A 27,239-nucleotide genomic window follows, 5' to 3' on the forward strand; every position below is an offset into this window, starting at 1 on the left:
TTATTGAAAATACCAAAAGTTTATTGAAATGATAGTTTGAAACATAAAAACAACAAGCATCTTAGGACAACATTAGTCTACCCACATGAAAAAATACTATAGTAAATTAATTTATACTACAATTCAACTGTGTAGTATTTACTACCCAATGTTAATGAATGCTACAGCGTACTGTGTATTAACTATGGTGAACTGAAAATTGCCATAAATACTGTCGTATACTTTAGTTTTTACCTCAGCAAAGAGCAACTAGAATTTCGTTCACTTGGGGTTTTGTTGAATATTCATGTTTATACATTACAAAATATATAAAAATAAAAATCTAGTTATTTACACACATATTCAACCAGACTGCAATTAAGCAGAACACTGATCAAATGAAAAAAAAAAAAAAAAAACAGTTGATAGCACAGACACTTGTCAGGTTAATAGTGAGCTACATTGCCAAAGTTAATCAGTCCATTCAGATTCCTGCGGCTCCGACTGACAGATGGAGTACTTCATAATGCTGTCTGCATATTCACCTGCAGCAGTCGATTGACTGTATTTTGGTGACATTGTCATCAATGGTTTAGCTCCATCACTCTGTATGCTGCCATCCAGGTCTGGGTAATTTTCTGAGTCAAAATAGAAGCAGAAAATAATTAATTAGCTGATTCAACATGTAAGTAATGACCTGTGTGCTTTTTGAACGGATAATATGGATTGTTTAAATATTACAATTCATAAAGACTCATAAAGAGAAACTACACTCAGAGATTGCTAGTACATTTCACACATTAGAATTTTCTTCTGAAGTGTACTCCAATATTTAGTTTCATTGTGTTTTAAATTAATTCTTCTCTTCTTTGTAACTTTTGTAAACATTTCTGAAGGATATTGTGCCAACAGAAGTCTGGAGGATTCCTAATAAGCAATAATAGATGTTTATTAGACGTCTAATAGATGTCTCAAATAGATTAGTCATCAAATAAACAGATTAGATAGACTTCACAAGTGTATTCATTTATTTATGTTGTTAGACATCTATTAGATTTTCAATGACAGCCTAAATTTAGACAAAATTAATCTAGTTTTAACCAAGATGTCTTATAGACGTATGTTAAACACAAAACAATGCTTGCTTTGTTGGCCTTATAAAATTCTGCTCTGGAATCCCATCATAAATATAAAATATATTCAACTAGAAAATCGTTGTCATATAAAACAAGCCTAAACTAACTGTTTATGAATATACAAATTCTTTAAATATAAATAAATTATAATTGTGATTTGAATATGCCCAGGTCAGTTGTAATCTGACTTCTTGTAAATTAGGCGTATTAGATAAGACCAGAATAACTGCTTACTGTAAAAAAAACCGGAAACTAGTGTTGTCATATTATGACAGTACGTGATTCAGACCCCATGTTTAGCAGAGACATCAAAGACACCAAATTAAGCGCAGGAGGAAAGTGTGGGAGGCTAGAACTGCTCAACACTGCTAGGTACTTTGACAAGCAGTGACAGACGACATGTGTGGTTTGTACCTTTCCTTGATAAGATCAGAAGTCAAAGGAAACTTCATAATAATTTAAAGAGTGACACAGAGCCATACTCAAAGTCATCATAAAATTTGCTATTGCTCATTTTGAAACTCTCCTGACTGCATTAAACATGTGTTGTGGGAATGTTTGGTAAGAAGAATCTGTCAATGTGACAGATTTCCAGGTCACTTATTAAAGATGCAGTGCTGCTAATATTAAATGCGTGGTTAATGGTAATGTTTCCTGTTGCTAGTTCACATTAAGATGAGAGTTTATACAACATTTACTAATGCTAAATGGTGGTGGAATCAGACCTTAATGATTTTTATTCTTCTGTATAACACAAAATAGATTATTTTGAAGAATGTTGGAAACTGTAAGCTATGGACTTCCATATTAACCAAAAGAAAAAAAAATACCAGGAAAGTCAATGGCTACCACTTTCCAATTCTTCAAAATATGTTAATTTTTGTTCAACCGAAGAAAGAAACTTAATAAATTTTTAAACACATGAAGGGTGAGTAAATAATGTCTAATGTGTAATAACTTTGGGGGATTTTCATTTTCAATGTTGCTAATGGGACGTGACTGAGCCAGAGGGTGTTTAGTAGAGGGTGTTTAGAGAGCTGTTTACAGTTTGCACATTTTTTGGAGGATTTTTGATAGCTTACATTTTATGGTGATTTTGGCAGACAGCATTTTTAGGATTTTAGCAGTTTTGATTAAGAGCAGAAGGTTGAAGGGGAATTAATAGGCTGGAATGTCTCACATCTGTAATATGAAAATATGTAAATAAGAACAGGACATTTATTAAAGGCATAGTTCATTCAAAAAGAATATTTTATTAAATTTTTTGTTTGTATGTGTGTGTGAACTATGCCTTTAACTGTATTAACACATTAGGATATGCTATATAAATGGGATAACATTTGGTGACTTTTCATTAAAGACATTTGGTGTTTAGCTGGTTTGTGTGTTACATAGCAAAAGAAGTTCAGATTCACCTAAAAAGCGTATGCCAAAACTTAGACCTGCCAGACAAACACTGGTGGTGCTTTTATAAGATATTGAGAAATATTTTTCATTGAGACGCACCTTCACATTTCTTCTTAGTGGGTACAAGCTAAATTAATTTTCACCTTAAAATGAAAATTCTGCCATCATTTACTCATTCTTCACTTGTTTCAAAGCGTTTTCAAACTTTTTTAAATCAGCATTCTTCAAAACATCTTTTATATTCAACAAAAGAAAAAAAAGAAAGAAAAAAAACCACATGAGGAAGAATAAATGATGACTTTCTTTTCATTTTTGGTTTCACCGGTTTTAAAATGGCTAAAATTATTTGCTATACTGTTCCTAAGCTATATGTAAGTTTTTTAAATGTATTTTTTATGTGTTGTAAAGAAATCTGTGTTTTTAAATCTAACGAAGAGAGCAGAAGTCAATGATTGATCTAATTATTTAGACTGACATGTTTACTGTTTCAAAATACTTTAAATCTTTCCTAAAATAAAATATATTGTGTTCAAGTTTTTTTTTTTTACTCAGAGATTTAAAAAGAACTTATTTTAGAGCAGTAATTACAATACCGTGAGAGCGTTATATTTTTATCCAAGGTTATCATACAACCAGAAACTTATACCAGCCCATGCCTAATAGCCACAGAGGATGTTGAGTTTGGGGAACAGGAGAACATGTTTTGAGATGAACAAAGGAAAACCTGAGGGATAAAAATAATACCTATATGTGTGAGACAATGGTGAAGTTCTGCACATTTCTCCACATCACAGTCAGCAGGGTATTTCAGGATGTCTGGAGGAAGCACTGGTGAGATTGTGCTTAAGGTAATCTCTGAGAAAACAGATGCAAAATGTTAGTAATGACTAACTTTACTTTATGTCTGATATTTATTATTGACATTTTGTTTTTGCATTTAACAAAGCATTAGTTCTAAATAATAAAAAAGTGAGAAATTTGCTCGTCAATTACAGTTTTTTGCAGTATAATTATAATAATTACAGTATAATTACAGTTTTACTTCTGACAGCAGATGTGGCTGATCATTTTTAAGAGAGGTTGTTGCACAGTTTAAACTGTATTGATGAGTTTGTGAGCATTTTTGTAGAACGAAAAGGATGTGGTTTACCAGCAGCAGTTTAATCGTAAGCATCTCGTGCACAAAGAAGAAAGCTGCAGACATCGTACAAACATGCGTGAGTTTTCTGAAGTGGTGTACATCCTGATGTTGGACATCGACTGATTATCTTCATTTCTAAACAATTTCAGGGTAGTTTATTCATCAATTACTGGCAAAGCATTATGTGTTCTGTGCGTGGGTATGTGTAGAGTTTAAATGCATTATGTTAGTTTTATTAGCCAAAGCGTTTGGAGTTTCCCATCAATAAGATTTGCTGTAACTGCTAAATGACCCTGTTTGTGTATTCGTCAATGCCAAATTCTCGCCATCATCAAGAACAAATCAACCTAGATCAAAACCTACAGATCAGACTTATCAGCTTGCCGTGTTCGACCGTTTAGCGGAAATGCTTGAGATCACTGTCTGAAAAGATAGCAAAATGCTATTTTACTGTTTGTTGGTTTCTTATTATAAACATAAAAATGATCAGCATTTCTGTGTGGAGTTTGCATATTCTCCCCATGTTTGCGTGGGTTTCCTCCGGGTGCTCCGGTTTCCCCCACAGTCCAAAGACATGCGCTATAGGTCAAATAAATAAATTAAATTGGCCGCAGTGTATGTTTATGAATGAGTGTGTTTGGATGTTTCCCAGTACTGGGTTGCAGCTGGAAGTGCATCCACTGTGTAAAACATATGCTGGATTAGTTGGCGGTTCATTCCACTGTAGAATGAACCACCGAAGTCGAATGAAACTGAATGAATTAATGAAAAATGATCTGGCATAAAAACAAGGTTGCATGGGACAGAAGTCAAACCCTTTAATGGATTACACTGTCTAGAATTGTGGGTACATTTATTTTTCTGCAAAAGCAAAAAGTTTAATGAATCAGTTTTGAATAATACCACACATTATGCCAAGTTATCCCTAAAAGTAATGTTTGTATATGTATTTAGTTTTGTTTAGAAAGTCTTAACTTAAAGACTTTCACTAATAACACATTTTGAATATCTCAATCACATAAAAACAATAGCATGATGAAAATAGGTAGGATTTTCTGTTTTAGACATGCCATATGGTTTGAGGTTAGCATCTTCATCTACAGCATTAATTGGTGGATAATGTGAACTCTATTAGTGGTTTAAAATAAGTCAAATAATATTATATTATAATATAATATTATATAATAATGTTTATAGGTTAAACAACAATAAGCAACAGATCAAATGGTTCAAATCAATTTAAGCATTTACAATTATTTGACATTTATAATAGATTCAGTTTACTGAAAAAGAATGGAAAATGCTTAAAATGTACCCGAGTCATATGTTCAGCCAACAAATATTTTAACTTTAGTAAACAAAAACGCTATAAAACACATGTAAAGTGTGTATTTGTTTATACCTATATTGCTATTATATTATATTGTAAATCATCTTGTATACCTGTGCTATGCTCTATTTTATTTTCAGAACCATATTTTATTTTCATTACATAAGAACCATCTTAAACCACATTTTGAAGAGTCATTTCAAAAGAAAGCCTCTAAATACGCCATTTCATCAGGCCCTTCAGAATGAAGGCCTTCAGAGCGTTCAAATGATGTCATTTTATACTTCCATGATTCACGTTAAATTTGTTAAGAAATACACACATGATATTTGGCCATTTTGCGTAACATCACTTCTCTTTCTCTTGCAAGATTGCGTGATCTCTCACACTCTTGTCAATATATATGATAGAAGTGATAATAATTAGTAAGATAGTAAGTCATAGTGCAGACTCATTGATAAATCACGATAGGTAAACAGGTTTCTTACCTGATGATTTTGACCGCCGTTTGTTTTTCCTGTAAATTATATACAGGACTAGAAATACAACCAGGACAGATAGCACAAATCCTGTCCATAGACTAGCAGGTAAGGCCCAAGAACAAGCTGAGATAAGGAAAACAAAGAAATACATTTTATTTATTTCTTTTCCATGTTTTACTTAATATTAAAATATTAATTAGCAGTTTCTAAAAAAATATTTTCCCTCCCCCAGTACTGTCATAAAGACTCACTTAAATTACATTTATAATCTCCACACTGAACGTCTGATATGTTGGTCCCGGGATTTTTCACCTGTCGACCCAAATCATCACAACTGTAAAATGAGAGAAGAGGGTTATATAGAGACTGAGCTAAGGAAAATGTGTATAAGTATAATAATATCTTGATACATGCATATTCTGTATTAGGGCTGCACAATATTGGAAAAATGTAGCATTGTGATATTTTTTTAAATTGCGATATGAAAACAATTCATATCCAGATAATTTGAATATCTCTATTTGGTAAGAATCTATAATGTTAGATGGATTGGGATGATTCTGCAGTGGGAGGGCATCTCCATAAACTTTAATAAACAATCTAGAAAGTTTATAGGGTCCCCTGACACATTTTTGATGTGGTCTTTGCTATTTGCAGTGCATTTCTATATTTGCATGTGTTGTATTTTCATGCATAACTATCTATAAATACAATCAAGAAAAAGATTCAATTGAAATAAAGTGTTTCATCGTGTTTTCCGAGTCTAAAAGTATTTAAGTACAGGAACTGAATGACAAAACTAAAATAATTCAATAAAATGAATCGTAGTTAAAGTCACAAATGGTACAGTTTATTATGCCTGAATGCTTTTAAGGTCATTATACTATCACAGGCATCAAAAACACATGCAAATGATGAATTATAATACAAACTCAACATTCCATATCCTGCGATGTGACTTGTGAATGATCACATTGTGATATCAATGCTGAAACGATATATTGTGCAGCCCTATTCTGTATTTGAAAAGGGAAAGAAAAATGATTTCTGTACTGTGTGCGAGAGGTTGAGAAAGGAAGCGATAACCACCCACCCTCCCACATATACATCTTCAAGCTTTTCTTTTTTTCTTTTTTTGAATGGAAGTAAATTAATGCGGTTATATTTTGAGTGGGAGAATGACATAAAATGCATATTTACGTGAAACTGGTAATGGTTCATTAGATAAAAGTTATTATTCATTCTCTAAGTAGAGGGAGGCGGAAAAAGGGGCATTATAGGTCTAAGAAGGAAAATGTGTACATGTACAGAAATTTAACAGCCATCAATAAGCTTTAATGTTTTTTTAACTATATTTGTTAACGTGAACTAGCAACAAAAACATGTCTACATAATTTATTAAGAGGATTAAAAAAAGGTAATACATTACAAAAACTGATTACTGTTAGTTGGTTAATAGAAACTTCTTGTTAAAGAAATATTTAAGCAGAAGACAAGTTGTTTTTGTAACTTGAATGTTCTGTAATAATTGAGTAAGAAGCATGTGATTCTAGCAATAGCGTCACAACAAGAGTTTTAGTCATTATTTTTTAGTGTATGTTTTTTTTTTGCTTTTTTAGTCTTCTAACCTAAACATGTGCTTTTGAGGCTTTAATTGCTCACGTGACAATTAAATCACAACGTTTTATGAAGCTTTAGATTTCGTATTTATTAAAATTGTGATTAAACTACGTAAAATTGTCCCATCCCAGAGTCTTTAACCCAGTTTTCAGATTGATTACACTGAAAATGGCAGACAGCTTTGAACAACATATTGACTAATAAATTGGTCAATTAAAGCCATTTCTGTGGTAAATATTTAAGTAATTTAGGAATCTGATCTTTTTTGACAACCAATGGTTTGTCAAACCTTAGCTTTTGCCTTAAACAACTGATACCATTGTGATTATGGAGGACCAGTTCCGGTTACAAATAAAATGAATCAAATTATCAATTTAATAATTGAAGCATTAAAATGTGTATAAATAAATTACAGTTTAAATAAACAATTAATGGACAAATAAATAGACATATTTAGATTTGTTTATTTAAATTGTGATTTTAAATGTCATTTAATAAAGCAATAAATCAATGCATGTGGTCAGGCAAGGCAAGCTAAGTCAAAAACCCCTGGTCATTCTAGCCAACGTAGATGTTTTTTGGTCACTCATAAACTGCATATTACAATACAGCACCAAAGAACTGAACTGAACGCATTTTTTTTGCAGTAGATAATCATACTTCTAAAAATATTGATAAAGTTTTTCTTGATTTCATTTGGAATAATAAGCCTCACAAATTGAAGAAATATGTGTTATCAAATAAAAGCAGTGAGGGAGGTCTTGAAGTCTTAAATTTTGATGACACCAATAATACATTTAAAATCAATTGGCTAAAGAAATGTTTGCTTGGTATTTTATTCCTAACAATATATTTAAAAACATTGGTGGCCTTTCTTTTTAATGAAGTGCAATTACTCCACTGATAAATTACCTATTAAATTAAGTTCCATCAACAAGCTCTATTAGCCTGGAAACTGACTTACAACCACAACTTATCACCCCACAAAACCATTTTATGGAATAATGCATCGATTAACATAAATAATAAATCTTTTTTGGGGGATAAATGGTTATAAACAATATTTTGTTTCTGATCTTTTTAATTGTAAGGGGAATCTTTTTATAAATCTTTTTATTCATAAAGTTTTATAAAAATTAATCAATTCCCTGTCCGCTACATGAAATTTAAGTCAATTATAAAGGCTATACCCAGTTAATTACTACAGTATGTCAGATGAAAACAGCTCTTGATTATGAGGCAGGTTCCAAGCAATTGTCACAGTTATGCCTAGGAGGAAAATCTATTCTTAGTAAAGAATGCAATAATAAATTCATATGTCAATTGTCCCAGTCACAAAACTCATGGTTATTACCATATAAATGTTGTATTACTAATAAAATAAAAGAGGTGCACATTAAAATATTGTGATGTTACTGATATTTGCACCTTTTGTAAGAATGAGTGTGAAGACATTTGTCACTTGTTTTTTTTAATGCAATGTATCATCACTGTTTTGGAATGATTTAAGTTCATATTGCTTTTCCAAGGTTAATATGAGTGGTAATTTGCTCCTTAAGGATGTTATTTGTTATTTTGTAAACCAAAACAAGTTGTTGAAAGCCACTGTGAACTGTCTTATACTTGCTGGGAAATTTTCTTTTCACAAACAGAGGTTCCTTAAAAAAAGTCAAATATTTTTTATAGATTTCTTATATGTGAAATAGAACATTTAATTTAATCTCTTAGATTAATGGATGATAAGAAATGTGCTTTCTTCTTGAGTAAATATGATGAGATCTTTCATACTGATTGATTTTTTTTCTTTTTATTTCTTTTAATTATTTTTTAATGTACTTTTTTGTTTTTGCTCATTATCCTGTGTATCTATTGTAAATATTGTGTAAAAGAACTGTTCTTGTTGTTTCAATTATGTCCTGCAGCAAACTACTTTTGCTCAATACACATTAAAATGCACATCCTGTTGTAAATAATATTTTTTACTCCTGAATTTAATCACTGACCCTTACCTTGTGTGATTTTTGCAGCTGGACCAGTTGTCCACCTTATCGCTGTAGGTGCCCTCAGGACAGGGTTTGCATACAGTGTCAGTTGTGGGTGTGTCTGCAAAACAGTTTCAGATATTCAGCGGTCCCTCTGCCAAATTTTCCAGACCAAACACTGCGGAAGTGGTTCAGACCACGACTGATCTTCTTACAGGTAGAACCACTAACGCATGCTGCAACTTAACTGATTGTCATTATGTGAGTCACTGTGGATATTGTGGCAAAAGTGTGTATGATTATGTTCACACGCTCACAAATTGTTGTGTTAATTTAGTTTCATTTTTCCATTTAAAGTAATTACACTCCAAATGGCTTATGCAGTGTCTAGAAAATCATCACACCCTGTGAAAATCTATATACCTTTACCTTTACTCAGCTAACGTTGTAGAAAGACACAGATTAGGATAAGGCTACAAGAACATGTCAAAGGCTGGAAAAGTTATTTGAAATATGATTTGATTTCAGGTTGTATGATAAATATTGTCATTATTTAAAAGGCTTGATGATTTTCTATAGGCACTGTAAAGCTTTGAATGACACTGACTATAAACAGACTGATTGAAGCAGTTTCAGTGCCAGCAAGCTGTTAAATGTTTACCTGCTTTATGAATCTGATCATATTTGTAGTCGTTATGCTCAGTGATTTCAAAAGTCACATTTGAGATATTAGATCAGTGATTCTCAATCCCAGTCCTCACGGCCCACCACACTGCACATTTTGTATGTTTCTCTTTTCACATTAGATATTTGTCCTAATTTAACAACAAGTGCCCTACGAAGTAGACTCCACAGGATATTCCTCCATGATTTCAGTTCGATGGGAACATATGTTTCATTCAGCTGGCATTTTAGATTGTGATATGTGAATTTATGTTGTATTTATTTATGGAGGAATTTATATTATGGAATTTATATTATGTCACACTTAATGCTTCTCTAGTAAGAAGAAGTGCTGTTGTTTAATCTGTGAACAAATATTTCTTATGGTCTGTTAAAGGGCAGCGCGGTGGCGCAGTGGGTAGCGCTGTCACCTCACAGCAAGCTGGTTCGAGCCTCAGCTGCGTCAGTTGGCATTTCTGTGTTGATTTTGCATGTTCTCCCAGTGTTCATGTGAGTTTTCTCCGGGTGCTCCGGTTTCCCCCACAGTCCAAAGTCATGTGGTATAGGTGAATTGGGTAAGCTAAATTGTCAGTAGTGTATGTGTGTGAATGAGTGTGAATGGGTATTTCCCAGTGATGGGTTGCAGCTGGAGGGGCATCCGCTGTGTAAAACATATGCTGGAGGTTGCCACAGCGGAATGAACCGCAAACTATTCCAGCATATGTTTTACACATACCCTTCCAGCCACAACCCAGTACTAGGAAACACCCATACACACTCATTCACACATGCACTCATACACTGCAGACAATTTAGTTTATTCAATTCACTTATGTGTTTGGACTGTGGGGGAAACCGGAGCACCCGGAGGAAACCTATGCGAACACGAGGAGATCATACAAACTCCACACAGAAATGCCAACTGACCCAGCTGGGACTCAAACCAGCGACCTTCTTGCTGTGAGGCGACAGTGCTAACCACTGACCCACATTGCCACCGAACAGAGCTCTTCTAATAGGTTAAATAAGAGAGACGTGCGAAATATGCAGATTATTGGTGCGAGGACCGGGATTAAGAAGCGTTCTATTAGATTATACAATGTATATATTATACTATATAAGGATGTCATATTTACCCTTAAAAAAGCTTTTCAATCAATCAGTCAATAAATAAATAATTATATACTATGAAGCAGGGGTCACCAATCTTGGTCCTGGAGGGCCGGTGTCCCTGCAGGGTTTAGCTCCAACTTGCCTCAACAAAACTACCTGGAAGTTTCAAGTATATCTAGTAAGACCTTGATTAGCTTGCTTAGGTGTGTTTGAGTAGGGTTGGAGCTAAAATCTGCAGGACACCGGCCCTCCAGGAACATGTTTGGTGACCCCTGCTATAAAGTAGACTATCTCTACTACAATTTGGAGGAAACCTCATTGGATGTTTATATAATAAAACAAATATGACCATTTTATTCATAAGCATGCCTAGTAAATTCAGTCCCTTTATTTATCGGGGGTCATCGCCACAGCAGAATGAACCGCCAACTTATCCAGCATATGTTTCACAGTGGATGCTTTTCCAGCTGCAACCCTGTATTGGGAAACATCCATACCCTCTCATTCACACAAGCACACACTACGGCCAATTTCGTTTATTCAATTCACCTCTACTGCATGTCTTTGGACTGTGGGGGAAACCGGAGCACCCGGAGGAAACCCACGCAAACACAGGGAGAACATGCAAACTCCACACAAAAATGCCAATTGACCTACCGGGATCTCGAACTAGTGACCTTATTGCTGTGAGGCGACAGTGCTAACCACTGAGCCATGGTGTCGCCCTAAATATATATTTATATTACTAAAATACAAATTAATTTTAAAAGTACAGATTTAAACACACTGTAGTTTCAGCTACAATATGTTAACACTTTTATTTCCAATAGTTACTTCTTAAAATATGAGTTCTTCATAAAAGAATTGCAATATGTGTATCACATCATTAAAAATGTTTAAAAACTTACGCTGAATGGCAACCCCTTGCCCCAGAGGACAGTTGGAGACAGAAGTGCAGTGATCACAATAAGAATTGTTATCAGTTGGGTGTTTACAGTAGTATCCTGGTTTACACTTGCACTGAGTGTTTTTGTCTGCCTGACACTCCTTTTCCACCACCAGATAGCTGTCTGTTAAACACACGCACAAACATTACTCCCTGAAAGACACATGTGGGATTATATTATTCATAAAGATAGTAAATGAATGTGAAATTACCGCTGGTGCACTTTCTGCAGGGCCGACACTCGGTCACACTGTTTTCCACATCAATAAATTGATCATGGGGGCAGGTTTCGCACACTGTACTTTGTGATGAGTTACATTTGGCACGCATAAATTTTCCTAAAAAAGAAAGAGAGCAAAGTTATCAAAAATATATTCTTTAAAAAGCCTATGATGTAAAAATCTGTTTTTTTTACATATTATTTAAAAGGATACTGTAGTTCACCCAAAATAAATAAAAAAATCCTCACCATTTACTCACCCTCGAGTGGTTCCATACCTTTATTAGTTTAGTTTTTCTTTTAAACACAAAAATATTTTGAAGAAAGATGAAAACCGGTAGTAACATCCATAGTAGGAAAAACAAATACTATGGAAGTCAATAGTTACCGGTATCTAGCTTTCTTCAGAATAACTTGTTTTGTGTTCAACAGAATTAATAAAGACAAACAGGTTTGTGACAAGTGAAGGGAGAGTAAATGATGAACTTTAATCTCTTTAATGAAGCAACTTTAACATGCATTTGAGAGATGTCTTCAACACTTTTGAGTTTTATTTTTTTTTAAAAACACAATAAATTATAATGTTGATGTTTTTTTGTGGCAGATTAAAACCAAACCAAGTTGAACAAATGATTTTAATTATATAAACCAACAGATACTTTTTAGAGAGTTAGCTTTCAAGTTCTAACATGTCTTAGCAGAAAAACCTGTTTATCCTTAATCCACCAATGAGCCAAGAAATGCTCAATTACTTTTTGTGTTCATTTTAAATTATATAGTTTCAAAGTTAGCATGCTTTTGTGTTTGAGCTGTCTGCTGTGTTTTATACTGTTCCACATATACAGGAATACTTTTAGCCCACCTAATGTGTCATTACTTCAAATAGATTAAGATTATCAAGTGTTTCATTCGTTATTTCCAGGAACCCCTCTTTTGTTAGCCGGGTTACAGGATTTCCTGCACATAGCAGTGGGTTAATTAGACATTGATGAAAACAATGTGCTGCATAAAAAAACACTGTATACCTTCCAGTCAGCTGTATGGCAAGTTGTTTTATTAAATTAGCACAGAACACAAGACGAATGCCTCCAATTCATGTTATCATAAAACACAGCAGTAAAGCAGATCAGTTCTAATGAAAAGTTTGTTAACATTTTTTGCTTAGAATCAGCATTTAGTTTTGCATATAATTACGCAAATTTGCTGTAATTAATATAGTACAGCCTTAAAAATCATGGTTCCAAGAGTGGGATTTCACAGCAATACTGAAGAAGAACCATTCTGAGTTCCAAAAATAACATTTCAAGAGTTCACACTTAGATATTGTTTGACAACTGTTAGCAGGTTTGGCATGCTGTCCCGGGAGAGAACCCTGAGCTCGGAGATAGGTGAGCCCAGGGCTCCCGCCTGGTCCATAGAGCATATGAGGGGAGTACGAGATCAGGTGGTTCTCGAGAGCTCTCCGTGGTAAAGGAAGAAAGGAGGAGAAGGGGTGGATGGGGGGTTTCTTCGGAAAACGAAGATAAGAGAGTAGTTCTAGCTAGGCTACTCATAGTGGGTTGGGGTTAATCTGATTGGCTAACTAGTGAATGTAGATGATTGGCCAGCTGCAGTCAATCATATCACGTGCTCCTCTCGAAATTAGTTTGTTAAACTTCACTTAACACAACAAGAACCTTTTTTTCAGCTTTTATTAATCTGAGAAGCTTTTTGTTTTCATAACATTGTCTAAAAGCTCATGTAAAATAAAAGAAAAAGAACTGAAAGCTAATTTCCTGTTTTTTTTTTAACCATAGTGCCTGACCAACCCAAACAATATATCATTTTATACTCGTATCATAAAATGTACAATTGCTGTATCTAGGGTTGTCATAACAGAGATCAGGTTCATTCCATAATGCATTTCAAAATTCAACTCCCACCCAAAATCATCAGCTACTGAAAGTTTCTGTTAAAATACACATTAATTGAACCGTTAACTGTTTACAGGGTACAAAAACCTTTTGTGCAATTCAAAGGTTCCATAGCTGTCAAAGGTTCTTCATGGAACCATCAATGCCATCAAATTTTAGCAAACATTCACTTGTAAATACACTTTTTAAAAAATATATAAACATAAAACTTACATTTTACCAATTAGACAATAAAAAAAGAAAAACAACAATCAACAGTTATAAAAATAACAATTAAACAAAAACAATAAACATGCTTTCCCCCTACCACCCACCCACCAGTGCTATTGAATGGTAAAAGTAGGTACTAAATGTATAGTAAACATATTAATCACAGGTTTGGAGAAAGCAAATAAAAGGGGACCTTTTTTTAAATAACAAAACCTTTTCTATTAGGGTATACCGGATTTTTTCCAGATGTAATGTACCTGCTAACTCTGTAAGCCGTTATTTAAGCGTTTAACTTCTTTTTTCTTACAAAACAAAAGGATAATTTTTTGTTACAGATCAACCCATATAAACAAACGGTTGTTGAATCTGTGTAAGTCTCAAAAATTCTTCGGAAACTCCAAATATAATTAATATGATCTGGTTTAATCAGAATGTCTAATGTATCTGAAAAAAATTTGGAATTTTTTGTTCCAGAAACTCTGTTATTTGGGACACACAACATAGGAATGAGACAGGTTGCAATCTAAAAACTGACATTTGTCACGCAATAGTGAAAAGAGTGTAGGTATTTCTAAGTTACTAATGATTTAAACAAATCCCTGGTCTTCTCAAATCGTTCATTTGTACACAAATGATATGAAAATCTCACCTTTCGGACATTTTTGGCATTTATCGTCTCCCATCTTGCTGTGGTCAAAAGTTGTTTCAGTTCGATTCTGTCAGTGTGAAGAGTCTTGTGCAGTCATATGAAGTCTGTTCGCTTACACACCAATCATGGTCACTTGAAGCTTGATGTGAGGTCTCGATCCTTCTGTTTATGTTACCAGGAATTCGATGTAGTCACACTGGCCCACACGATTGCGTCAATTGTCTTCTTCTGTCTCTTCGGTTTGTCTGTCACTTTTGCTCTCTCAGTCTTTTAGTAACTATGTCTAAGTTCATCTGCTGCAGGCAGGGGAACAATTTCTTTTCTTTCCCCTCAATTGCTGTTTTACGTCACCCACTCTAAACCCCCTCTGTTGCTCTTTTTCTGCCCTCTGCATCGGAAAGCCCCATCCACCCTCTCTGCACTTGTGCTTGCATAGACTACTTACTTCCTGTTTTGCACTGAATTAAACCCCTGAGACAAAGAGAGTGAAAGTCAACACCGCTATGATACCTTAGTTTACCTACAATTAGCTGCTGGGTTTAAAGTTTTCAGAAGTAGTATTGAGCACAGCATCTGTCAACAATAAGAAAAGCTAAAAGTGAATCCAGATGCTTACAATGCTCTTCTGACTGATTCAACTGTAAAATGTTTGAGAAAATGACACTACTATACACAAAAAAAAGTCAAACCACTGTCTTTCATTCAAAGTGAAAAATTATGGTTTCTGGGTTTACCCGGGTTTATTCAATTTGCCCTTAAGCAAAAAACAAGCCCTCTAGGAAGAATTAAAAGCATTACTTTTTCCTCAAATTATTTTTACTTGAACACAGCATTTACAGATACTATTCATGACCTCTTCGGTTTTTATATAATGTGAGTTTGATTACCATCTTGTGTGACATTTATAACCATAATAAAAGCACCAGCAGATAGTTTACCTCATTATTGAAAATAAAATAATGTTATATGTGTTCGATTTAGTGTGTGTGGATGTTTCCCAGTGATGGGTTGCAGCTGAAAGGGCATCTGCTGCGTAGGACATGTGCTGGATAAGTTGGCAGTTCATTTCCGCTGTAGGGACCCCACATTAATAAAGAGACTAAGCCGAAAAGAAATAGAATCGAATGAATGTGTTCAATTTAGTTTAGTGCATAGTACAATTTTACTTAGATTTTAATTTTGACAAGTTGAACCAAAGTAATACAATTAATCCTTCCATTCATTCATTTATTCATCCATTCATTCATTTTATTTTCGGCCGAGTCCCTTTATTAATCAGGGGTCGCCACAGTGGAATGAACCGCCAGCATATGTTTAACGCAGCGGATGCCCTTCCAGCTGCAACCCAACTTAATTTATTTTCATTAATTTTAGTTTGGCTTTGTACCTTTTTTTATCATGGATCACCACAGCGGAATGAACCGCCAACTATTCTAGCAAATGTTTTACACAGCAGATGCCCTTCCAGCCACAACCCTGTACTGGCAAAGTTAAATTAATTTATGGTCTTTATCAGGGGTGCCCAAACTTTTTCTTATGAAAGGCGAAAAACCAAACTTGCTAAAACTGAATTCAGCTGCTTTAAATGCTCTCCTGACTGATTCAACTATAAAATGTTGGAGATCATGACAGTGCTATACACTGAAAAAAGTCTACCTGTGTAGTCTACTACTGTGTCTTTCATTCAAAGTACATTTTTATATTGAATTAAGTGAATAATTATGGTTTCTGATTTTATCCTGTTTTATTTATTTGTCTTAAAGCAAAAAAAATCGAATAAAAGCCTTACTTTTTCTCAAAGTATTTTTACTTTAAACCATAATTTTTCATGTCATTTGACCACGTGAAAAACAGATACTGATATAGTTTTATATATTTCTAACATGAGTTGGATTACCGTCTTGTGTGACATTTGTAGCCTGACTGAAAGCACCAGCAGATAGTGTATCTCATTCTGGAAAATAAAGTAACATTATTTGTATTTAATTCAGTTTAGTGCACAGTACAATTTTACTTGGATTTTGACATTAAGTCAAATCAAATCAACCCTTTTTGTTTTGTTTACCCAATTCACTTATAGTGCATGTCTTTGGGCTATGAGGGAAACCGGAGCCCCCGGAGGAAACTCACACAAACACAGGGAGAACATGCAAACTCCACAGAGAAATGGCAACTGACCCAGCCGGGACTCGAACCAGCCAACTTGTTGCTAACTACTGAGCCACTGTGCTGCCCCTAAGTTGAACCAGTCATTCATTTATTCATTTATTTTCCTTCGGCTTAGTCCCTTTATTTATCGGGGGCTCATCGCCACACTGGAATGAACTGCCAACTTATCCAGCATATGTTTTACAGAGCGGATGCCCTTCCAGCTGCAACCCAGTACTGGGATTAAGTTAAACCAAATTGATTCAATTAATTTATGGTCTATATATAAACAGTATTTTACCTTTGAGTGAATGTAGTTTTTTCCACTTGAGCAGAAAAAATATTTTGATTAATATTAAATTACATTTTTTTTCAGTTTCAACCAAGCAAAACTACAATTTGAGGGAAATTTATAAATTTAGCTGTAAAACATTACAGTTTTTGTAAAGTTGATTCAGAGTATTCCTTTTTCAGTGTACTATACTACTATAGGGGTGACATGGTGGCTCAGTGGTTAGCACTGTCACCTCACAGCAAGAAGGTCGCTGGATTAAGTCCTGGCTGGATCAGTTGGCATTTCTGTGTGGAGTTTGCATGTTCTCGCCGTGTTGGCGTGGGTTTCCTCCGGGTGCTCCGGTTTCCCTCACAGTCCAAACACATGCAATATAGGGGAATTGAACAAACTAAACTGGCCGTAGTGTATGTTTGGAAATGTGTGTATGGGTGTTTTCCAGTTCTGGGTTGCAGCTGGAAGGGCATTCGCTGTATAAAACATATGGTGGATAACTTGGCGGTTCATTCTGCTGTGGTGACCCCTGATGAATAAAGGGACTAAACTGAAGGAAAATGAATGAATGAATATATCACTATAATTTATACATTTATATAATTCTGATCTAAAGGGGTCTTTCATTGAGATATCAATTATTCAGTTTTGACTATGTGTCAGTACAACACATTTTAATATAGTAGTTAGTCGATAGTAATTATTTGTTTGATTCTACTCTTAGAAACTAGCATTTAATAATTGCATATTAGTACTTATTTATCTGTACCCTTTTCTCTTCTCTGTTTATTACATGCTAGTTTTTAGATAGTAACACTACTCACTATTTAAATAAGTGCTGCTACTATCTCATCATTAAGTAATGATTGAGTTTAGTATATAATAAATAAGAACTATGAATTATTACTATCTTTAAAAAATGTATAAGATGGCTAAAAATAAGTCTAGCTTGGCATTAAATTCTATCATCTTCATAGATGAAATGTTACAGAACATTGCTTGCCATACACATGCTAAATGTCAAAAAAAGGTGAGATCTGCCTTGAAAAACCACAGATAGTTTTGTGGAAGACAGTGCAGTACGATCATTGTGTTGTGTGTGGGTGTGTGTGCGACTGTGCTCCTACTCTTCCTCATTTGGTCTGAACTGTCAGAACAGAGAGTTTCATATCATTACTGTACTCTCTGATGTGAGTGCTGGCAAACAGATCCCTCTACATATCAATATTGAATATTTTTTTGTAGTATTTCCTCATATGAGTAATGTGATCTCTAGGAAAGAACTAAGGCAAATTATTCTGTCTGGGGAACATGCATAAATGAAAAATGAAACAACACATATTTTTAGTGGTATTAATCATTCTTGAGATGTGAAAAAACATCCCAAGTTGTTATTGCATGGACTGTGTTAGTGCGAATTGTTGGTGTAATATAATGATGCACTTTATAGGAAATGTTATGTATGGTAAAGTATGCAAATTGCAGATTTCTGTAAATATGACACAATGGGGCCCCAAAATATAAGATAAACCTTGAGATGGATTTTAAACTTTGTATGCTTTAAGTTTTAATGTAGAAACACCGATTTATGTAAAAAATGTATAAATATCTCAACAACAGTTACTGTAGATTTAAGTCCTAAAGAGAAACCTAAAACTGTGGGTGTTAAAAGCCAGGGGGGTTGGGGTTCGGTGGTTCAAAAGACCTACCCCTCAGTGACAAGGGTCCAGAATTTGTCCCATACATGAGCTCATTTGTACTATTTTGACTGCTATGCCATAATAAATTGTGAAAATAACCCATTGAGAAAGTGTTGTGACTTATCTGTTTTGGGTTTTGCAAACAATTATTTTCTATGAGTCCAACATTCAGCTGTGCAAGAAAACATATAATCTGATGTAGGAGAGCTCATCTTTCGCTACGGTATTGTTTTTAAATAGAGAAAACATTTGACAAGTAACTTTTACTCTAAATCTTGGTCCTTATTCATAAAACAAAAAATGATCAATATAAAGGTGGCATAAAAAGCGACATATGTTATAATTGTTTTGAAGAGTAATTTGGCTATTGTTGTTGTTATCTATATATTTTCAAATGCACTTTTTTACAAGAGAGGTTACAAAAATCGTGAAGCTTTACATTATTGTTATTAATATTATTATTATGTTTTAATTTTATATTATTCAAATGGTCAAATTCTGATTGAGGAAGGTTGAATGTGCTGGCCAGTTTGGTATTTGCCTAAATAAATGATAACAGACTGCTATTTTTTTCTAACTACATATTAATTTATTCATTTTCTACAGTGGAATTATTTTAAAATATTTAAAATATTTAATATAATCATTTATTTGAAAAATAAGTATTCATATTTCTTTATTCTAAATCTTTAGGAAATGTTTTTGGTACATCAAAAAGCGTGGTTATGATGACCACCCAATTAGCTTATCCAGCTAAAAATAGTGCTTTAATTGTCACTAAAATGCAGTATTTAAATCTCATAATTAAATTAAAAATGAGGCGAATAACTACAAAAAAAATTTTGAGAAAAAAAGAACCAGCCCTTTTACCAGGCTGACTACGGGCCTGATGATAAAGTAATCTAATGATTTTTGTTCTTATAGAAATAAAATGTAATAATTGCAAAAACATTAAATAGTGCAACTTTTTTTTGATGATCTCGACAACAATAAAGTGGGATTTATGGCCTCTGCTTGGACTTCTCTTTGTAATAGCGAACCATTATACTTCCTTTAATAGTTTTTTGTGTTAATGAAACACTTTCTGTTTTACTTCCTTTGTCTGGTGTTTATATGCTGAAGGTTTTCTTCATTTGTAGGTACTATAAAAAACAAAAACACATCTACAGTATGACTGAGTAATTGGTAATGCAGCATGATTAGTGTCGTTTATTAGCAAAGATTGTGTACTGTTGTTACATGCTATTGCATTACAGTAAATGTGGAGTATGAATTGTTAGATACTAGAACACTGACTGCTGTAAAATGCAATGAAACATGTTTGGTGACACCGTTTGACCTTTTTTGTGTGCTTGTTACAGTAAATGTCAGTTGGAAGACATTCAAGCAATTCACCTCTTCTTCCTCACCACTTCCCTCTTTTTTCTTTTCTTTTCTTTTCTTTTCTTTTCTTTTCTTTTCTTTTCTTTTCTTTTCTTTTCTTTTCTCGTTTTATTTATGTCTTTAACATCACGTCTGCACCGCTCATTTGCTCTCTTCTTCATTTCCGACAGCAGATGGCGTACTTGCTTTTTGTTATCTCAAACTACAGCACGTATATTTCTGGCTTCTGTTGTAAGATCCATAGAAACACACTGTGTAAGTTAGTTTTTTAAGTGAAATGCATAACAAATGCTAGTAATGTGCACTTTAAAGTTTAAAAATAATCCTTGAACATAAAACTGGTAAACAAATGTAACTTATAGGTCTACTATATTTGTTTATGAAAAAATAAAACAGCAAACTAATTGTGACCTGTACTTAATAAAGCTATAATTTTTAATGATTAACAACTTCTTGCTGATAAATGAGTAAACCCTGGTGGTTTGAAGGTTATTGGCAACGTGTAAATATTTAAAACGGCATTTAATGAGTATTTTTGTGCTGCAGTGTGTTCATCAAAAGATTCTAAAGGCTCTTATTATATAAATTAATGGGTGTCTACTATAAACTGTGGTGAAATGTACAGCAATCACCATGTTTGCTTGAAAAGAGGACACATTCTAACATATTACGTATAAAAGTATGACAATTATTATTTTGATGCTTGAAAACATCCTTTTCAAAATATGCCCATATTAAATTTCTATTCTAAAGCTATGGTTCTCAACCCAATTTGTAAAAACAACTAAACTAATATAAAAGAGGTATATTTACATACAATAATCACAAAACCATTTGCATATTGCAGACAACAATGGTTTATCTGAAACAGCTACTAAATTGAGGAATCTCTGCTCACCAAATTATTTCAGGCTAGACTAAACACCCACTAACAGATGTTGAAAAACACTCAGTTTGAAGTATTTTCATCTTTTTTTTAGGAGAAAAGGGGGTTGGACATTATGACACACAGAGCATGAAAGTGAAAGTTCAGAAAGAGGAGGGATCCAGTCATGTTTCAACACTTCGCATCATGATTGCTTTCTGGTATGTGTTTTTCTCTATCTGTAGCATTTTATCAAGCAAAATGTTCCATAGAGTCTGTCTGTCTGTCTGTCTGTCTGTCTGTCTGTCTGTCTGTCTGTCTGTCTGTCTGTCTGTCTGTCTGTCTGTCTCTCTCTCTCTCTCTCTCTCTCTCTCTCTCTCTATCTATCTATCTATCTATCTATCTATCTATCTATCTATCTATCTATCTATCTATCTATCTATCTATCTATCTATCCATCTATCTATCTATCTACTGTATCTATCCTTGTTTTCGATAATGAAGTTGCTTCTTGCTGATGTTTCTTCTTTCTGTCTAGTGTGATTTGCCTTCTCTTTCCCCTGTGTGGGTCAGTGCCGTTGTCTGGATGGATTCAGTCCCCTGGACATCCACTAGGTTATGAACCTTATTCCAATATGACTTGGAAAGAGTGTGCTCCGGCTGGACACAGAATCACACTCACTCTCACACATGTAGACCTGGAGGAAAGCTTTAACTGTGAGGATGATGCCTTGAAGGTGTGTCTGTGTTAGAGAAAGTTTTTTTTTCTTTACACATGGTTTGTACGTAGGTGTTATAAAACTTAATTTTAAACTTATAAACGCACAGTTTTATGTGAAAGTGTTGTAAAAATTAAATGTACGCACTATAAAAAAGGGTTTTGCACTATTCCAGATTAAAATTTTTCTCAATTGCAATTGCTCTCAATTCTCGATTTAATTTTTTTTCTTCAAAACAGTAAGTTTAGATGCTCATTGTTCACTTCAGAGTGGCATTTCTTATTGATTTAAGCAACTTGCAAATGTCTTGTCACATGTCTGCAAACAGTAAGTACAGTTGTCTGTAGTTTGGACAAAAACCAATTGCATAAGCCTTGTTAATCAAAACTGATGAATCTATTCTCATTTAAACTCTCAATCATGTGTCATCGTGTAAGCCATCACACTCAAAACTGTTTATTCAATTATCACACATTTGTATACGCACGTTTACACCTCAAATATCTGATATTGACATCGTAATGTCTGCTAAATTTGTAAATGACCTCTAGTTGCAATACAATTTGCGTTACTTATTTAACCAATCAGGTTTGGTAGCATATATATATATATATATATATATATATATATATATATATATATATATATATATATATATATATATAGGTAGATAGATAGATAGATAGATAGATAGATAGATAGATAGATAGATAGATAGATAGATAGATAGATAGATAGATAGATAGATAGATAGATAAATATTGAGGAAATTAATGAATTGAATCCATTTTTGGAATAAGGCTGTAACAAAAAAAATGTGAAAACTTTCCGGATGCACTGTATGTATATATGGGTGACGCAGTGGCGCAGTAGGTAGTGCTGTCGCCTCACAGCATGTAGGTTTGTAGTCAAAACCTCAAAACCTTCTACCTTTCTATCTTATTTTCATACAGGTGTTTAAAATACTGTGGTGGCAATCATGCAAATTAAAAAGTAAAAAAAGTCACTCAAACTATTTAACTGCTGTTTAACTGCATTTTATTGTCCAGGTATTTTCAGATGAGGAGATTCTTTTTAATCTGTGTGCACGCATGAACACGAAGGAACTGCAGACATCTGTCAACCCTTTCCTTCACTCCTCCTCTGGCGGTTGTCTCTCTGTTTCATTTCTCTCTGACTACTCAAACCCTGAGAGACACACTGGATTTCGAGGCTTTTACACTATTCAGGGTTAGTAACAGATGATGAGTCATTCACTGACTAAAGGGAAGAAAAAAATAGTGAGATTGTGAGTCAATGAGTATGTTTACATGTACATAAATAATCCAATTTTAATATGATTAAAACAATTCTCTGGTTATGAGTCTACCATGTAAACAGTGATATTTGATAAATCTGATTACAGTAATAATCAAACTAAACAGAAATCGAACTAAGACATGTAGAGTATGCTGATATTAGTCGCATTATTGAAGTGCAGTACAGACAAGTAAACACCGCAATCAAAATTACCATCATGTAGGACTTTTGCCACATTTTGCAACAGGACAGTCTATACACAGACGACTATTTGACACTATTCTCTGCACCTGTCGAGTGTGAGACATTAAAACAGCAGTTCATACTCACATCCAATATCTCGTTTGTCATTGAGGACATGAATAAAAATAATCCTGAATTAAAGTGAAAATGCCAAACTGCAGATAAAGTCCACAAATTAAAGATTAAACACTCGAAATTACATGAAACTCTGGAGGAAATGTGGATAGCGGTGTGACGCAATGACGTTAATCGAATTATATGCAATAACATGTAAAGTGGGATCATGAAAAAAACATTCAAAAAGCAACTCATGTAAACGCCTTAATCATAATATTGTCTTATTCAGATTAAGGCTACAAGTTTGATTATTGATATAATGTCCATGTAAACATAGTCAATGCAAATGCTATCCTATCTTAAGCTCAAATCGAATTATATGCAATAACATATAAAATGGGATCATGAAAAGAACAATCAAAAAGCAACTCATGTAAACGCCTTAATCATAATATTGTCTTATTCAGATTAAGACTAAAAGTTTGATTACTGATATAATGTCCATGTAAACATAGTCAGTGTAAATGCTATCCTATCTTAAGCTCAAATCCTACTGTGTTGTAGATGTCGATGAGTGTCAGGACCCTGAGAACGAGTGCACTCAACTCTGCAACAACTACATTGGAGGTTATCGTTGTTTCTGCAGACCAGGTTACTTTCTGGACTCTAATAATCATACCTGCCAAGGTAATAAACATTTTAATATTTATTGTCAGTTTAATATGTTGATTTAGTGTAAATATATAATGAAAGAAATAAAGTCACAAAAAGCCTTTATTGATAAAAATTTTAACCTTAAATTCCATGTCATATGCAAATACAGAATTGTGCAGCAAATAGCATTGATGAACCACAACAGAAATGTGTAGGGGGACCTCTGACTGCAGAATTGTCAGATATCTGAGAGATCAGAGAGGTGAAAGTTTATGTTTATCTCTGACTTTATCGCTGACTCTAAACAGGAAGTGGCTGGGTTCGTCACTTTTCGGAGTCCCCCGGAACATTTCTATTATGGCCTGCGCTATTTGCACGCACTTGTGTTGTCAAACTGTTGAAGATGTTTTTTTCTCAGTTACTAGTTAAAAATTAGCATTTAGCATTTCTGTTAGCATTTAGTTTTTTAACTTGCAGCCCATTTGAGCTTACTCGGCCACCACAGTACACCAAAAGCCATCTGGAAAAGGTTTAAATGTGCTAAGCAATCAGCACAGCAACAAGACTAAAGCAGAATTCACTCCATTGAGCATTCCATTAAACATTTAATAATATTTGCTTTTCTGTGGGTATCCAAGAGTAAACACCAGGGCCAATACAGATATTACTTTCAGAATGATTTGTTTTGGCTAAATAAAGATAAAGGGATTTTTTTTTCCAGCAAATTCTGATAAATGTAGTTAGTTACTCAGCACGCCATATAGTTAATTTTGAGAGACAGATTCTCACTCTTAACTTGCTTATTAGCATGCCTGTTATTAATACTGTATATTGGATGTTTATTAGTACTTATAAAATACATATTAAGGGTGACATGGTGGCTCAGTGGTTAGCACTGTGGCCTCACAGCAAGATGGTCGCTGTCCTAGCTGGGTCAGTTGGCATTTCTGTGTGGAGTTTGCATGTTCTCCCGTGTTGGCATGGGCTTCCTTCGGGTGCTCCGGTTTCCCCCACAGTCCAAAGACATGCACTATAGGCGAATTGAATAAACTAAATTGGCCTTAGTGTATCAGTGTGTGTAAATGACTGTGTATGGATGTTTCCCAGTTGCAGCTGGAAGGGCATCTGCTGTGTAAAACATATGCTGGATAAGTTGGCGAAGTCGATAAGTCGAAGGAAAATGAATGAATGAAAATACATATTCTGCATGATCATATTCTACATCTCTACCAAATACCTAAACTTTGCTACAAAATAAATAACAATTAATAAGCTACAAATCAGGAGTCTATCGAAGCAAAAGTCATAGTTATTGGTTGGTTAATAGCGAGAACTGAACTTTAAAATAAGTGTTATTTTGATTTCTTTTGACAGCCCTAATGCATAATCCCTACAGTATACGTAATCCTGACACCAGTGACACTGTTCTCTCTCTGTATGTCAGTTAGCTGTAATAAAAATTACACAGGCTCTCTAGAAGGTGAGCTGAAGTCGCCACACTGGCCCAGTCCATATCCAGAAAACTCTGTGTGCTCTTACATACTGGCTGTAGAAGAAGGCCTACAGTTTGAGCTGACTTTCACAGGGACGTTTGATGTGGAGAGGGCAGACAATGGACGGTGCATTGACTCATTAACTGTAGGTAACATGTAAACTCTTGCCTCTTTCTCTTTGTATTTCTCCTTATTGACCTCTTCTATCTTTCTTTATCCATTCCTCCTAGATAAAATCTCTCATTGGTGAAGCTAAAACATTTTGTGGAAGAGATCTTCCTTCTTCTTTTTTCACAAGGTCTAAGAGTGTTGAGATTACTTTTAGGACCGACCATAAAGGAACAAACCGAGGGTTCAGCCTTAGTTATAAAACAAAAGGTTTGTCTTTCCTATCATTAAAACTAAACACTTGATGTACTGCATAAAAGGATTGGTGTGACTATATCTAAGAATGTTCCATTGATAAACTAATTTCATTGGTCCACTCATCTAAATTTATTTACTAAGCAACGTTTATTTAGATGTTGCGGTGGTATTTTCTTTTATTACAGAGATGAAATGTATTGGACCTGTGACACCAGCATCTAGTTTGATGCCGCAGCTTCATGAATATCCCACAGATGGCAAAGTTACAGTGACATGTGACAAAGGACATGAATTAAAAGTAAGTATTTCAGTATTTCAAACATCTCAGTCCATTTTACCTTCAGTTGCTGAAGGGCCATAGCTTAATTTTATCGATTTGTTGAAGATCAATGTGTTTTATAAAGTGTGTTTTTTAGTTTGTAGTAAATTATATATTAGATAACTAGAATATATACTGTACTAATACTAACATTATTATTACTGTATTAGAAAAGTCACAGTTTGTTCTGAAAATACGTCAGTGTTATTAAGTCTAATATAATGAGATTCAACCAATCAGGCGATGACTTCGAAACTCCAGAAGTGTGTCTCAGTTTGTTTGTGTTATGCACTAAATGCTCAGTCAGTGCTCCGTGGATGTGACATCTGAGACTAGATGATAGATTTTACCATGTGAGTCAAACCTTTAATAATTGCTGCAAGTCACACTTTGTTTCACAGAGTGAATTAGCTGAGGTTAAGTACCTGTATGAATCCACATGCCAGAAAAATGGACAGTGGAGTCCGGTTATCCCCTGTGAACGTAAGAAAATGTCTTAAAACCTTTTGTTTTTCAAATTTATTTCTGTTTTCTGCCCTCTCTCTGTGGTCCTTAGAATTATATGGGCTGTTTTCATTGCTGTTCTTCTTATTAGTGGTAAATTAATTAAGATGGTCACAAAGTGAAGTTTACTTATAAGTTTACTTATAGTTTACTTACAGTATAAACTAGTTTAGAGAGGTTCACATGTATATGAGCAGACTGTAGAATACACAAAACATGTCACTCGTTTTGAATAGATTAAAGTGTAACAGTCAATATGGCAAATGAAGCCCCACCTTTTTCTACAGGAGCCAATCATCGATCGATATAGACTGACGATTCTTCGGGGGAGGGGCTCAGACCAGATGTGAATTTCCTCAGATGTTGTGTGATTCGAACATTTAGAAATGAAACTAAAGAGGCAGTTGCTAAT

General features: G+C 34.2%; 2 protein-coding genes across 3 annotated transcripts in view; one reads left to right on the plus strand and one right to left on the minus strand.

The window, feature by feature from the left end:
• On the minus strand, nucleotides 1–15,215 carry LOC130242887 (tumor necrosis factor receptor superfamily member 14). 2 transcript variants are annotated; one of them, XM_056474827.1, is made up of 8 exons: nucleotides 14,792–15,215; nucleotides 12,012–12,137; nucleotides 11,762–11,923; nucleotides 9,105–9,198; nucleotides 5,736–5,809; nucleotides 5,482–5,598; nucleotides 3,267–3,377; nucleotides 1–617 (listed from the first exon to the last, which is right to left on the minus strand). In XM_056474827.1, the coding sequence occupies exons 1-8, from the start codon at nucleotides 14,823–14,825 to the stop codon at nucleotides 451–453; spliced, it is 885 nt and encodes a 294-aa protein (XP_056330802.1). In that variant the 5' UTR covers nucleotides 14,826–15,215; the 3' UTR covers nucleotides 1–450. The 2 variants fall into 2 exon arrangements, with proteins under 2 accessions (XP_056330802.1, XP_056330801.1); XM_056474826.1 differs by having other exon boundaries at nucleotides 5,727–5,809.
• LOC130242883 (mannan-binding lectin serine protease 2-like) overlaps nucleotides 9,159–27,239 on the plus strand; it is a 20,549-nt gene continuing 2,468 nt past the window's right edge. The window contains exons 1-9 of the mRNA XM_056474823.1: nucleotides 9,159–9,294; nucleotides 21,289–21,394; nucleotides 21,712–21,910; nucleotides 22,942–23,122; nucleotides 24,056–24,178; nucleotides 25,590–25,783; nucleotides 25,869–26,016; nucleotides 26,190–26,302; nucleotides 26,725–26,806. Coding sequence (XP_056330798.1) covers nucleotides 21,324–21,394; nucleotides 21,712–21,910; nucleotides 22,942–23,122; nucleotides 24,056–24,178; nucleotides 25,590–25,783; nucleotides 25,869–26,016; nucleotides 26,190–26,302; nucleotides 26,725–26,806 — 1,111 coding nt within the window. The 5' untranslated portion in view covers nucleotides 9,159–9,294; nucleotides 21,289–21,323. The remainder of the gene's footprint in view (nucleotides 9,295–21,288; nucleotides 21,395–21,711; nucleotides 21,911–22,941; nucleotides 23,123–24,055; nucleotides 24,179–25,589; nucleotides 25,784–25,868; nucleotides 26,017–26,189; nucleotides 26,303–26,724; nucleotides 26,807–27,239) is intronic.

Source organism: Danio aesculapii, chromosome 16 (genome assembly GCF_903798145.1).
Source record: "Danio aesculapii chromosome 16, fDanAes4.1, whole genome shotgun sequence".
Lineage (NCBI taxonomy): Eukaryota > Metazoa > Chordata > Actinopteri > Cypriniformes > Danionidae > Danio > Danio aesculapii.